Source organism: Microsporum canis, genomic scaffold (genome assembly GCF_000151145.1).
Source record: "Microsporum canis CBS 113480 supercont1.2 genomic scaffold, whole genome shotgun sequence".
In the NCBI taxonomy this organism is placed as follows: Eukaryota; Fungi; Ascomycota; class Eurotiomycetes; order Onygenales; family Arthrodermataceae; genus Microsporum; species Microsporum canis.
The window spans coordinates 2,403,031-2,415,473 of NW_003299168.1; the positions used below are offsets into that span (position 1 = coordinate 2,403,031).

Genomic DNA, 12,443 nt, shown 5'->3' on the forward strand with positions numbered 1-12,443 from the left:
ATTCAATGAGATTTGCGAACAGATCTCCGCGAGATTGAGCCTGTAAGTTCTTTGCGATGCTCATGCACTGGTGAAGGAATTGAACCGCGTCTTCGCGCTTGTTGGCATCCGAGGGAGCAGATTCCGGAGCAAAGAGGGAGAAGAGTTCGCAGAGGAAAGCGCCGTTTGTCTGCAGGTGCTGAACAATGTCGACTTGGTTGAAGAATATGAGGGAGTTGAGGACGGAGAAGGTTGGATCGTCAAGAATGCGCGCCAGAACGACGTCCTTGAGGTACTGCAGACGCCAGGTGTGGCGTATCTTACGTAGGATGATGGGGTCCTTGATGGGGACGACTTCCTTGTAGCGAGTTCGATCGTTCAAGTACTGACGATGGTTCGCCTTGTGTGTGGGGAAGTCCGGATCGTACTCTAGGGCACCGACGACGGCGCTGATGACGGGGTCGGAGACGACCTGTTCGATGATGGTGTTGTCGTTGAGGAGGATGAGCGCCTTCATGATGTTGCAGAGGCGGTGGAGGTCAGCCAGACCCTCAAGGTCTTCGGCCACGGAAACGAGCGGAAGGAGTTTCATGATGTACTGTTCCTGGATGACGAAGCGGGCTATGGCGTCCCGGCCAGGCTGGGTGGCACTGGCACCGACGATGAGATGTTCAATCTCTGCGAGATTCGTCAGGTCAGGAGAGGGAAGCATGATCGCGCTGCGCATACCATCGAGGGCGTCGTCGGAGAGCGAGTCATCTACCGAAGCTGTCAGAGTTTTAGACTCCAAAGTTACTGTGTAGAGTATATGTACCTGGGCCCAGGGGAGCCAGATGCTGCTGAACATGGCGCACAAAGTCCCTATCGAGGCGTCAGCTGTCTGTCCGAAGGATATCTTCTCTCCTGGCTAATACCATATCACTCCACACCCCTCTGCTTCCTGAAAGCTGAGCGCCATATCCGTGCCGTTCTGTTCCGTCCATACTATCAAAGTTTCTACGGCCGTGTCAGTGATGTCTTTGTAGAATACAACAAGCGAATAAACACCTGCCTTGCTGCTTCTGGTATCCGTCCTCCCTTGAGATGCGTGTCTCGAGCAACATGCGGTCTGGCTGGTCTTCAGACTCGACAAGTATCTTTGGTTCATCCTGTCCGCCGCAGTCAGCATAAACACCACATCTCACTGTAGCACTATCAGGCAGACGCACGTCTGTTATCTGGCCGGTACAGAAGCCCGTCCCCCGGTCGAACCAGTCGTTATTCCGCAACTCGTAGACCTTGACTCTCTTCCGGTCGTTCAGCTGCGGCACAGGGAAGGACATGGCCATGGCCACTGGAGAGAGAGAGAGACGCTGCCCTCCTATCCGTATCTCTATGTATTATATATCTGATGTATCGGTATGAGTCGTGTGCGGTTGTTGTTGTTGGCGATGACGCGCAAACTCTGCCTCGGCTTGCGCAAAGCGCGGTGCGGCGAGAAGAGGCAGAGAGAGCGAGCGAGGGAGAGGGAGAGCCCGTCAGAGGGCGAAATGGAGACTCTCCTCAGGCGAGAGATGGCGAAGAAGGGCGACGTGGAGATGAGTCTACATGTATCGCCCTCGCTGGTGAGGCAGATGGAGATGGATGATGGTGGATGGGGGCCAGGGTGGGAAGAGGAGCGAAGAGCCAGCCAGCAGGGGACGGCCACGCGAGACCTGCAGACCAGCCAAGGAAGACGCAGAGAAGAGATGAAGACAGCAGAGAAAAAGAGTAACAACTGATGGTAACAAGGGGTCTGCCAAAGTTTTCTTCGTCGTTGTTCGTCCTTGAGCTCGAGACGGTCGAAAAAGTCGTAAAAGTCGGAGGTTTGGCGAGTTCAGCGTTTAGAGATACTTAAAGGTACTTCTTTGACCACCAAAAATAGCAGAGAGATAAAGTATCGTTAAGTACCTCGCTTACTGCGTCTAGATGAAGATGTACTATCTACTATTACTTCTACTATTACTACTATTACCGTTACTATTACTGTTGCTATTACTATATTATTACTGTTACTGTACCGTCATTACTATATTGCCCTCTGCTGCCGTTACTGACGGACCGACTGCTTGCTGCTGGCTTTGTATTTCCTTCTGTCCGTCTTTCTGCTTCTCCTACTTCTCCTCCAACTCTTCTGCTCATCCACGGATATCTTGTCTATGATAACTTCTATGATACTTCTATCATGTCGATTCTACTGTCGCTGTCGACTTGTCACCAAATTCTACCATGCAAACTTTACTTTTTTCTAGCGTTTTTTTCTTTTCTTTTTTTCCCGCCGTCTTCCATCTTCGCATCGAGCGTTTCGCTTCTCTTTCTTCCATTCACATCGCATCGCAGCAAGCAAGGCAGCTCGTATCCCTCCTCCCGTCTCGAGACGGTCTCGATAATCAGCAGACGACTTGGGGAGTTTTGCGTCTGCTTCGTCTTATAAAGCTCCCTCCGGCCTTCCCATAGCTTGGGCACCCCCCTCACAGGTTAGACATACAGCTACCTACGAGCATGGATAAACCAGATGAGATTACAGAGTCTGCGCGCTCGACGCCGTCGCAGGGCACTTCGGCTACCCGTCCGTTGATGAAGAGTGCGGATGCGACAGAGGGTGCAGTGCGCGAGGCTGTGGTGGTGGACGACAGCGCGGAGAAGGAGAGCTACTTTGCCTACTTTCGCACCAAGCAGTTCTACATCGTCTTGCTCCTGGGGTGAGTACGTCTAGGAAGTAGAAGAAAAAGAAGAAGTAATAACGATAATAGGCAAATACTGGCCCTCTGCATCACGGCTACAAACACCTTCTCCGGCCTGCTGTCTGCCGCAGGAACATCCATTCCGTCCTTCCAGACGCTGTTCAACTACATCCTGCTGACCATAGTCTATACCTCTTTCACCCTCTATCGCTACGGCATCAAGAAGTGGACTCAGATCGTCTACCGTGAAGGATGGAAGTACATCATCTTCGCCTTCTGTGACGTGCAGGGCAACTACTTCATCGTCCTCGCATACCGCTACACCACCATCCTCAGCGCCCAGCTCATCAACTTCTGGGCCATCGTCATCGTCGTGCTGATATCTTTTACCCTGCTGCGCGTTAGGTACCACTGGGCCCAGTACGCCGGCATCCTCATCTGCATCGGCGGCATGGGCGTGCTCTTTGGGTCAGACCACATCACCGGCGCCAACAGTGGACCGTCCAAGTCTCGCGGCGACTTGATCAAGGGTGACCTCTTTGCCCTGCTCGGCGCCACCTTCTATGGCCTCGCGAACGTGGCGGAGGAGTATCTGGTTAGCAAACGGCCGACGTACGAGGTGCTCGGTCAGCTGGGCCTGTATGCCATGATGATCATGGGCGTTCAGGCCGCCATCTTCGACCGGGCCTCGTTCCAGAATGCGGTATGGAACAGCACTGTGGCCGCCTACCTGGTCGGCTACACGCTCTGTCTCTTCCTCTTCTATTCCATGGCACCGTTCCTCTTCCGCATGGCCAGCGCGGCCTTCTTCAACATCTCCCTCCTCACGAGTAACTTCTGGGGAGTGGTCATTGGCGTCAAGGTGTTTGGGCTGCGCATCCATTTCCTCTATCCCATCGCCTTTGTGCTCATCATCGTCGGCCAGTTTGTCTACTATCTCGGCAGACAGGCGGTCGGCGAAGCCATGAAGCCATGGCTGGGTGAGAACCAGGAACGTGGAGTCGTCGGTATCGGCACTGCCAGAAGAGCACGCGCAGACGAACGGCCTGACGCCAGCAACGTCTAGCCTGTCTCTCTCTCTTTTTCTTCTATCTTTCAGCATATACATACACTATATAACGTCAACATCAACAACAAAAAGCTATTTCACGGAGTTTGGACATATTACTTTACATCCTTTTTCAATAATACAGAATACGAACAAGTTAAAAAAGATGACACTATTTTGCAAGGCACCGACGAGGCTAACTCGACAAGAAAGAAGCAAGTAAGAAGATATTTTAGTTTCTCAAATTTATCTTGTCACGAGTCGCTAATAATTGACTAAAACTAACCATCCCATGTCACCGATTCAGCCAGCCATCCGGCCCGAGAAAAAAGCAAACCACTCTTATGAAAGCGGCAGATAGATGAGAGAGAGGGAAGATTACAACTTTGGTAGTAAGTAACTGTACACTCCGTAAAGCAAGAGAGCGAGCGGACGAGCGGACGCAAAGAAGGGTAGTCGTAGGAAGAGAGAGAAGAGAGACGGAACAAGCCTAGAAAGATGCAATTAAAGACAGAAAAACTCCGGAATGAGAAGAAGCACGGCAAGAGGTATGAAATAGGAGAAAATGAAGAAAAGTCCAATTCCAAGGCTTCCAATACAGCCAGTATAGACAAGTCGAAGTTGCGCCTGTCTTGTATCTATGGCCACACACCGCACCGCACCCAGGTTTAAACACACAAACATAACGACAACCCAGGAAGAGAAAGCAGGTAAAAGCGAGAGAGAAAACGTTTCCAGTCCCAGTAAAAAAAGCCCCTTCACCCTCCTTTCCAATGACGACAATGTAAATAAAACCCCAGCACAACAGGTAAGCAAGACAGGCGATTAAAACGTTGTGGACTCCGTTTCCAACCCCTCGAAAGACAGGAAATAACCAAAAAAAAAAAAAATGATGATGTGGGAGATGAAGATAGAAAAAGGACAACAATAGCATCACCAGAGCCGAAAAAAAGGGGAACCCACAACCAGATTAAGTAACCAACAGCCAAAACCCGCCAGCCTAGAGAATGTAGGCAAGGTAGACGGTAAACACGACGAAGCGCAATGATATTTCAGGCAGAAATAACATCCCTTTTTTTGCTTTTGGGAAATATGGAGAAAATAGCAGCGAGTGGTCTTGGTCAAGACGGATTAGCCCCAGACGGAGGCCTGCACGCCAAGCTGGTTCTTGCCTCGCCATCCCCAACCGAGTCCGACGGTGGGAGAGGACTCCTTCATGGGCTGACTGGTGCTGTTTCCTGATGCGGACCTGTTGGTTGCAGCCGAGGAGCTCGATTGGGTTCCGTTTCCGTTGCCGGAATCCGTCCCGTTTCCGTTGTCGGTGGAGTGCTGGCTGGCTTCGTTGGGTGAGAAGCCGTAGCTAAGTGGAGAAGGGAGAGGGGTGGTTGAACGCAAGCTGAGAGACGGGTTGGGGCTCTGGTTAGTTGCAGGTTGCTGCTGCTGTTGCTGCTGCGGAGTTGGACGAGAGCCGATAGGACCTACGCGGGAAGGGGAAGAGTCAGTGGTTCCCTTGCCTGTGGGAGAAGTGGTGGAATGCGCCTGTTGCTGCTGGTTAGGCTCAAAGACACCGTACGTCGACGCCGGGTTGGTGTTCGAGGGCGGGGAGGCCGTGGAGGTCGGGGAGCGAGTGCGAGGAGCGGCGGAAGATGCAACGGTGGCACCGGAAGAGGCCTGGGTCTGGCTGTCGGCGTGGGACTGGCCCAAGAACGGGTCGACGCCTCGAGGTGAAGCCCCACGGCCGCTCGGGATGCCGGTAGTAGGAGTAGCGGCCTGCTGAGAGTGCGATTCGTCGCCTGGGCCGGAATTGGGGGTCTGGATGGTAGAGTCATTTCCGTAGAGAGCTCGGTGCTGGCGGGCGATCAGGTCACGGCGGCTTTCCTCGTTCATGGCCGCAGGGCTCATGGATCGATCGGATTTGTCCCCTGAGATATCGGCAAGAAGGCCTTTTTTCCAGCGAAAACAAGGCAGGTTAAAATATAAGTACAAAGACAAAAAAAAAAAGAAGGCCGTCAAGAATATATAGAAGGATAGAAAAAGAGATAAGGTCCGGGGGTGTTAATGATAGGTGTGGGTGGATGGACAGCTTTTCGCAGCTGAATTTATATAAATGAAGGTATGATAGCATATCACGTACTTCGATTGTATTGCTGTTCTTGGTGGTAGTTGCGAAGCTCCCTCTCTCGCTGGGCAGCCAGTCGACGCTTCGCCTGTATCATCTGTTCGGTCTCGTTGGGGCGACCCTGGAAACGTTGTGCGGCGTAGAAGCCCTGAAGATTCGATGCCGAGTGTGGACGGATGGAGTCATAGTCTCCAATTGAATGGTGACGGGAGGGTGCCATTGGTCCCATGGCACGAGGGTCTGTTCAAGTATTAATAACCGATAGACTACCCTCGTCGAAGCCGAGCTCTGTGTGTGAAGGCCTACCGGTGAAATCATATGGTCGACCCATCATCAACGGCATGGAGTCCCGACGGGGCAGACCACCAAAGGTTTTCCCACTCTTCGACAGGTTATCGATGGCTCGTTCCACCTCTTTATAATAGCGTATCAGTACGGTTAGCGTCTACCCTTCTTCTGCAGCACCGGTGATTGATATATCCATACCATCGAATTGAGAAGCGAATGCGTTGGACTCGGTTTCTCTCTGGACGGTCGAGCTAGTGCCTGTGTTTTTCGACGCCCCCACCATCAGCCTCAAAACCATAAAAAAGTTGCCATCTCTACACGTAGCAATACCTGATCGTGAAGGAGGCGCGGAAGCTTCCCAAGAGGCCTGGCGCATAGGAGCCTGCCAGCCCTGTGGTTCGTAGTATGCCATGATGTGGTTGGCTTTTTCCTTCTGGCGAGCGAGAAACTCGAGATTGTTCCAGCGCCTTTCCGCTTATAAATTTCCAGATTCACGAGGAAGAGAGAAAAAAAGAACGACGACCGACGAAACAAAAGCGAGAACGCAGCAAACTAGAATTATCCAGGAGTCAGTAGGATATCTTTCAAGTAGTAAACATGAGCCCAGGAACATCGATAGATACAACCACGGTCCCATCACAGCTTAAGCTTCACCTCCCGCGGATGAAGACGCAGAGGAAGAGCAAGACCAATGCCTTCCGACAAGCAGATTCAATTGTCTAAGGAGAAGAAGAAGAACAAGAGAGAGTAACTCACCAATGGCCCCGTCTTCCACTAAAAAAGAAAAAGGAAAGGTACTTGTGTTATCCGGGTCTTCGCAAGCCCATGGGATCAAAGCTGCGAGTCTCTGCAACAAAACGTCCAGCCTAGAAGAAGAGAAGGACGAGTCCGACGTTTTTTTTTTCGACGGCGAAGAGAGAGGACGAGCCAGCGAAAGACAACGCTTGCGGAAGACGAGAAGATAAGAAAGACGATGAACCTGGTTCTTGCGGGAGCGAAAGGGGGCAAGGAAGAAGACGAAGAAGAAGAGGGAGAAAAAAAAAATTCGATGAGGAGAGAAAGAAAGAAAAATAACGACTAGAAATGCGGCAAATGGCCGGAGGGAGTGACAGCGTATTGTATTTACGAGTCTTACACCACAGAAACAGAGGCAAGTTCACGGTAATGTTACCATACGAGACGGTACTGAAACGGTCCAGGGACCGTCGCGACACATCTTGGACCTGGAACGTCGAGACGAAAGAAGAGAAAATATAGAAGAAGTAGGGGGGGATGGAGACGATGAAGGTAGCCTGTATATATAGGAGTAGTACGGATTGTGGTTGTGAGCATTAGCAAGTTGCAGTCACAGCTACGACAGAGACCAGCATGAGGAGAAGGAGATGAGAAGGTAAAGAAGAAGACGAGAAGAAGAATAGACGAAGAGAGAGAGGAAAGAGTCGAGAGAATCAAAAGCAAATACACATATACTACCACCAGCTGTCAGCGCAGATGATCTCTCAGGTCGATCAGATATCAGATATCGGGTTTGCTGGTTACATCTCGATCCTGTCAGCCATCGAATGCTACATAGTATGTATCGAGATATCTTGCATACATATGCACACATACGAAGGACAGAGCAAAGTCGACTGACCCGCTCTAGCCGGTTGCAAGGAGCAACCCGGCTCGTTCTCATGGCTGTTGCAGGCTGTCATTCCAGCGCCTTTTAGAGAAGCCTACCCTACGATGGTACATAGCACAACAGCCAGAGAAGGACGATGCCATGCCCACAGAGATAGCGCCTTGGAGGCCCACTGGCTGTGAGGATGCCGGAGATAGCCTCGACCTTGGAGGCCGGAATCATGCAGGGGACGAGGTGCTGTGCACTTCCGTTATAGATATACTCCGGGTATATATAAGGGAGCCCATATATATACGGTACCGTTCCTCCAGAGGCATCTTCACACAAACCAAAGGGGATATATATGTATACCGACAGGCAACAAGATATGGACAGAGAAGAGATAGTCATCAGCCAGCAGCGGCTGATCGACCGTGAAGATGATGTGCATCACATCGGCTCGTTACATTAGCATATACGTGAATACGAGACGAGATGGCAACAGCAACGTCCCAGAAGAAGAGAAGATAGAAGTCATCTGCAGAGAGAGGTTGGCGCCATATTCTTCCTTCCCAAGGCTGTATAATAATATGTCCTGTATGATATAGGACATGGATGGGGCTCGCTATCACGACTTACACGCACTCTTCCAGCCCTTTTGGCCATGTGAGTAGACAAGAAGCTTCCTACCATTAATGTATACTAAGTCTACGGAATATACATTATTCACCACGTTCTGACCCCCTTTTTTTCACTCTCCTCGTCATGGTTCGTTTGTTGTCCCCCCAGTAATAACGAAAAGAAAAGGGCATCCATACTTCTCCACCGTGGAAAGTCGGTCTTCGAATCATGCGAGCCTGTTGAGACATTCTGAAGAAGTACCCATCAGAGGGTACTGCATGTGGTTATATTAAAAATCGTTTCCGGACAACGCTCACTCAGCCAAGAGACGGCCATCCTCATCCACTCTTTGTTTCAATCATCCGTCGTGGTCTTAAAAGGGGTGGGATGAAAGAAGTTAAAGTATATTCTGGAGAAGACAATGCTATTTTGGGGATTTGTCTTCGGATATTACCTCGTGGCGCGGGGTGAAGATAGTTAATATTTCTTGCTTTTGGGTTAGTTACGTACTTAACACAGCGTGTCTCCCGTAGATAGATATATATACATCCCCTCGCCTACTCCGGGCCAACATATAGCCAAAGCTCTTAGTCGACCGGGTAATTTGTGAGGAGGAGGGGGGGGGATATGAAGGTGAATAATGTCGGGAAAATAAGGTTATTCTCCTAATATATATATTTGCGCCCGGGTAGATGCATTGTTTTTTATATAGGGTAATTACCCCGTAAATCTGGGAGTGACAAGGCCAACAACGGGTGCCGGTGTCCTATTTTCCTGATAATTAAGCACCAAGCCCATGATGCGTACAGGGCCATGCAGGAGGCAGGAAGAGAAAGGCCGAGAAGGACCCTTGGGGGAATAAAGAGGGAGAAATGGAACAATTCTCGAAAAGAAAAGAATTCTGGGGTAGGAGGCTTTTTTTAAGCAGCAATCCGGACTTGAATACTCGCAATCTGCCCCATGTCTTGTTCCAGCCTGTCTCTTGAGATGGAAGGGGGAAAAAAAGGAGGAGCCGAGAAAAGGTGGACGTACGGCGAAGATATAGAGTCGATCCAGCAACTGTCCAACCCTAAGAGAAAAAGCCTCTTCAAGGATACCATCGAGCAGAGGCGCACATAGTACAAGAAGCAAACTTCGGCTCGTTTCTTTTTTCCAGCTTTATTTTCTGGGGGAGGCCCTCTCTCTCAAGCCTCTCTGGCCCTATTAATTATCATCTCCCTTCCATTTCTTGTCCTTCTCCTCGGCCATAGGGATGGGATCGTAGCATGATAGTCATGGGCATGAGACTGAACAAGGCCATCACACGATCGAACGGCCCTCGTACTAGCGAACAGACCGCATCTCTCCATATCTCTCTGTGCTTTCTTCCTCTTTCTTCTTCTCTTTCCCGCCGTAGTCTGTAGTCGAGTTGTAGATGCTAGACGTTTGCAGCCAAAACCGAAATTCAGGGTCGACCACTCCATGGTCTCAGAGTGTTGGCTAAGTACTCCGGTGTACTCCCATACTCCATAAAAAATATATTATCACTGTCTCTTGTCGTCTTTCTTTCCCCCTTCCTCTTCTTCCTCTTCCTCCCGGTCCTTTTCCTGCTTGTCTGTCGTGGACGCAGGTGGTTTTACTACGGCCGCCCACTGCGACCATCCCCGAAGCGGCCTCCCAAAAAAAAAAAGCCCCCTCTCACTCTTCAACTCTTTACTCTTCCTCAACTTCACTCTTCAACTTCAGGTTCAACCAAAACCAAGATACAAAAGCTGAACATCTCAAACTGCCATCATACTACATCTTAAGTCTGCTGACTCCTCTCGCTGCTTACTCACAGCTGCTTACTTCTCCTGGTACTTGAAATTTAGTTGTTGGCGTTGGTTGTCTCTCTTCTTCAGGACGAATCCCCTTTAGCTTGGCGTGGTTTCTGTACCATGCCGTTCAAGAGGTTACCCATATCAGCGCCGTAGCAAATTCTCGAGCCCCTGGAATTGTTGTGCTGCCGATTGGGTGGCTCGACTCGTCAGCTTCCACGCCGTTCAAAGACGCCCTTTCGCTCGGGACGTATATCCCTCAGCCTCCCTATTTCTACCTATTCTACCTCCTATCTATCTTCATTCGCCATCTACAATCTACAAACAGTCAAAGGGGCTCTCTCCGCTCATAATACGAACGAATACCTTTTATTCACATTCTACGTCAAGGAAAGGGAAAGGGGGAGAAAAAAAGGATTTTATATAACGACAATATCCCTGCCCGCTGATACATCCTGACAAAAGGAACAACTCTATCGAGGAAGAATAAAGGCTGTCGGCTGCTTCATGGGAGCAGGTGTCAATGGGCATGTCGCATCTTCACATAGCAAGGGTGACGTCTCCCCGGTAGCGTCAGATAGGTCTCCCGCCATGGCCTGGGCAGTGCCGCCTGAGATCCCTTACCACCTCCCATTCCGATCTACCCTTACCACTCAGCAGTCCAGCTCCCTACCTTCTACACCATACCAACTACCTCGTGACCTACCCTTCAGATCGAGATCACCCTCGCCACACCGTGGCAGTATATCCCCCAGGTCCGCGCATTCCGAGTTCAATCATACCCTGCCCGCCGTCCGGAAAGAATATGGCGGGGGCTGCAAGTATGAGACGGGCATGGCCCATTTTCGAAGACGGATGCCGTATTCTCTTGGCAGTGACATGTTGCCGGATGAGCCTGGCCCGCTCAAAGAAAAGCTAGAGCCGGAAAAGGAAGCAAAGCTGACTGAGGACATAAAGGAGCTCTACCGGAAGCTACTACCGTCCGCAGAAAGTGAACAGAGAAGGGCACAGTTTGTACGGAAGCTAGAGAAACTACTCAACACACGATGGCCCGGAAATGAGATCAAGGTCAATGTTTTTGGCTCTTCTGGGAACAAGCTCTGTACAAGTGTATCGGACGGTATGTTGGGGGTGATTTGTGGTCATTGATGGATAATCAAACTAATTTGTTATGGCTATAGTTGATATCTGCATAACGACACCCTCCAAATGCTTCGAACCAGTTTGTGTGTTAGCCGACTTTCTGGCCAAAAGTGAGCCGCCCTTCTGCCCCGCTCTTCTTTCCCCTTTGCTAAGATTTAATTGTCCTAGGCGGGATGGAACGGGTGGTCTGTGTATCACACGCAAAGGTTCCCATTGTGAAAATATGGGACCCAGAGTTGCAGGTGGCTTGTGATATGAATGTCAACAATACCCTAGCACTCGAAAATACACGAATGGTGAAGACATATGTCGAGCTCGATGACCGAATACGGCCTTTGGCAATGCTGATAAAACATTGGACAAAACGGCGCATCCTTAATGATGCTGGTATGGTTCCCCGTGATACTTTCGTTTCATTATTCTTCTTCCAGAGACTAAAACTCGACACCCCGTAGCACTTGGAGGCACACTCAGCTCATATACATGGATATGTCTTATCATCAACTTCCTACAAACACGAATACCGCCCATCGTCCCGAGCCTTCAGAAGCGAGTTGCCGCATCAGAGGCATCAACAGATAGCTCTTCCATCACTTCCACGGCATCTTGTGCTTCATATACGTCGTTTGATGACGATGTAGAAAAGCTCAGCAGCTTCGGCGAAGAAAACAAATCTTCTCTGGGTGATCTATTATTTCAATTTTTTCGCTATTATGGCTACGAAGTCGACTACGAAAAGAGCGTCATGTCGGTCCGCCATGCAAAACTTATATCCAAGGAAGAGAAAGGCTGGCATTTGCTACAAAATAACCGATTGTGTGTAGAGGAACCGTTCAACACGTCGAGGAATCTGGGCAATACCGCAGACGATACCTCGTTTCGTGGTCTCCACCAGGAGCTAAGAAGAGCGTTTAAAGCTATCTCGGAAGGAAAGCTGGATGAATGCTGTGAGCAGTATGAGTACCCACCCGAGGAGGAACGAGTTTGGGAACGCCCAGCGCCACAGCCGCGACCAGTTCTCACTCCTATGCCGCCAGCCCATTCCCGTGGAGGTAGAGGCGGAGGAAGGGAGGACGAAATCAAAATCATTATAATCGTGGATCAAGCGAGGACGACGTGCGTCTAGTGCTGCCAACCGCTCGAA

At 50.3% G+C, this 12,443-nt stretch overlaps 6 protein-coding genes across 6 annotated transcripts in view; 4 read left to right on the forward strand and 2 right to left on the reverse strand.

Moving 5' to 3' along the window:
• Positions 1 to 2: 2 nt before the first annotated feature.
• Positions 3 to 1,307, reverse strand: MCYG_02358 (DUF625 domain-containing protein; the record flags this gene model as incomplete). Its single annotated transcript, XM_002849378.1, has 5 exons — positions 3 to 67; positions 304 to 738; positions 794 to 840; positions 907 to 975; positions 1,027 to 1,307. The coding sequence occupies 5 exons, from the start codon at positions 1,305 to 1,307 to the stop codon at positions 3 to 5; spliced, it is 897 nt and encodes a 298-aa protein (XP_002849424.1).
• Positions 1,308 to 1,409: 102 nt separating this feature from the next.
• On the forward strand, positions 1,410 to 1,739 carry MCYG_02359 (uncharacterized protein; the record flags this gene model as incomplete). The annotated part of the gene is made up of 1 exon (XM_002849379.1): positions 1,410 to 1,739. One exon carries the CDS (start codon positions 1,410 to 1,412, stop codon positions 1,737 to 1,739), a length of 330 nt encoding a protein of 109 aa, XP_002849425.1.
• A 760-nt stretch (positions 1,740 to 2,499) lies between these two features.
• Positions 2,500 to 3,747, forward strand: MCYG_02360 (DUF914 domain membrane protein; the record flags this gene model as incomplete). The annotated part of the gene is made up of 2 exons (XM_002849380.1): positions 2,500 to 2,699; positions 2,751 to 3,747. 2 exons carry the CDS (start codon positions 2,500 to 2,502, stop codon positions 3,745 to 3,747), a joined length of 1,197 nt encoding a protein of 398 aa, XP_002849426.1.
• Positions 3,748 to 4,860: 1,113 nt separating this feature from the next.
• MCYG_02361 (conserved hypothetical protein) lies at positions 4,861 to 6,548 on the reverse strand (the record flags this gene model as incomplete). Its single annotated transcript, XM_002849381.1, has 5 exons — positions 4,861 to 5,672; positions 5,864 to 6,088; positions 6,155 to 6,262; positions 6,335 to 6,394; positions 6,467 to 6,548. 5 exons carry the CDS (start codon positions 6,546 to 6,548, stop codon positions 4,861 to 4,863), a joined length of 1,287 nt encoding a protein of 428 aa, XP_002849427.1.
• A 1,079-nt stretch (positions 6,549 to 7,627) lies between these two features.
• Positions 7,628 to 8,177, forward strand: MCYG_02362 (uncharacterized protein; the record flags this gene model as incomplete). The annotated part of the gene is made up of 2 exons (XM_002849382.1): positions 7,628 to 7,708; positions 7,782 to 8,177. 2 exons carry the CDS (start codon positions 7,628 to 7,630, stop codon positions 8,175 to 8,177), a joined length of 477 nt encoding a protein of 158 aa, XP_002849428.1.
• A 2,570-nt stretch (positions 8,178 to 10,747) lies between these two features.
• MCYG_02363 (PAP/25A associated domain family protein) overlaps positions 10,748 to 12,443 on the forward strand; it is a gene marked incomplete at both ends in the record, with an annotated part of 3,495 nt that continues 1,799 nt past the window's right edge. Inside the window, 4 exons of the mRNA XM_002849383.1 lie at positions 10,748 to 11,276; positions 11,338 to 11,382; positions 11,468 to 11,686; positions 11,755 to 12,351. Coding sequence (XP_002849429.1) covers positions 10,748 to 11,276; positions 11,338 to 11,382; positions 11,468 to 11,686; positions 11,755 to 12,351 — 1,390 coding nt within the window. The remainder of the gene's footprint in view (positions 11,277 to 11,337; positions 11,383 to 11,467; positions 11,687 to 11,754; positions 12,352 to 12,443) is intronic.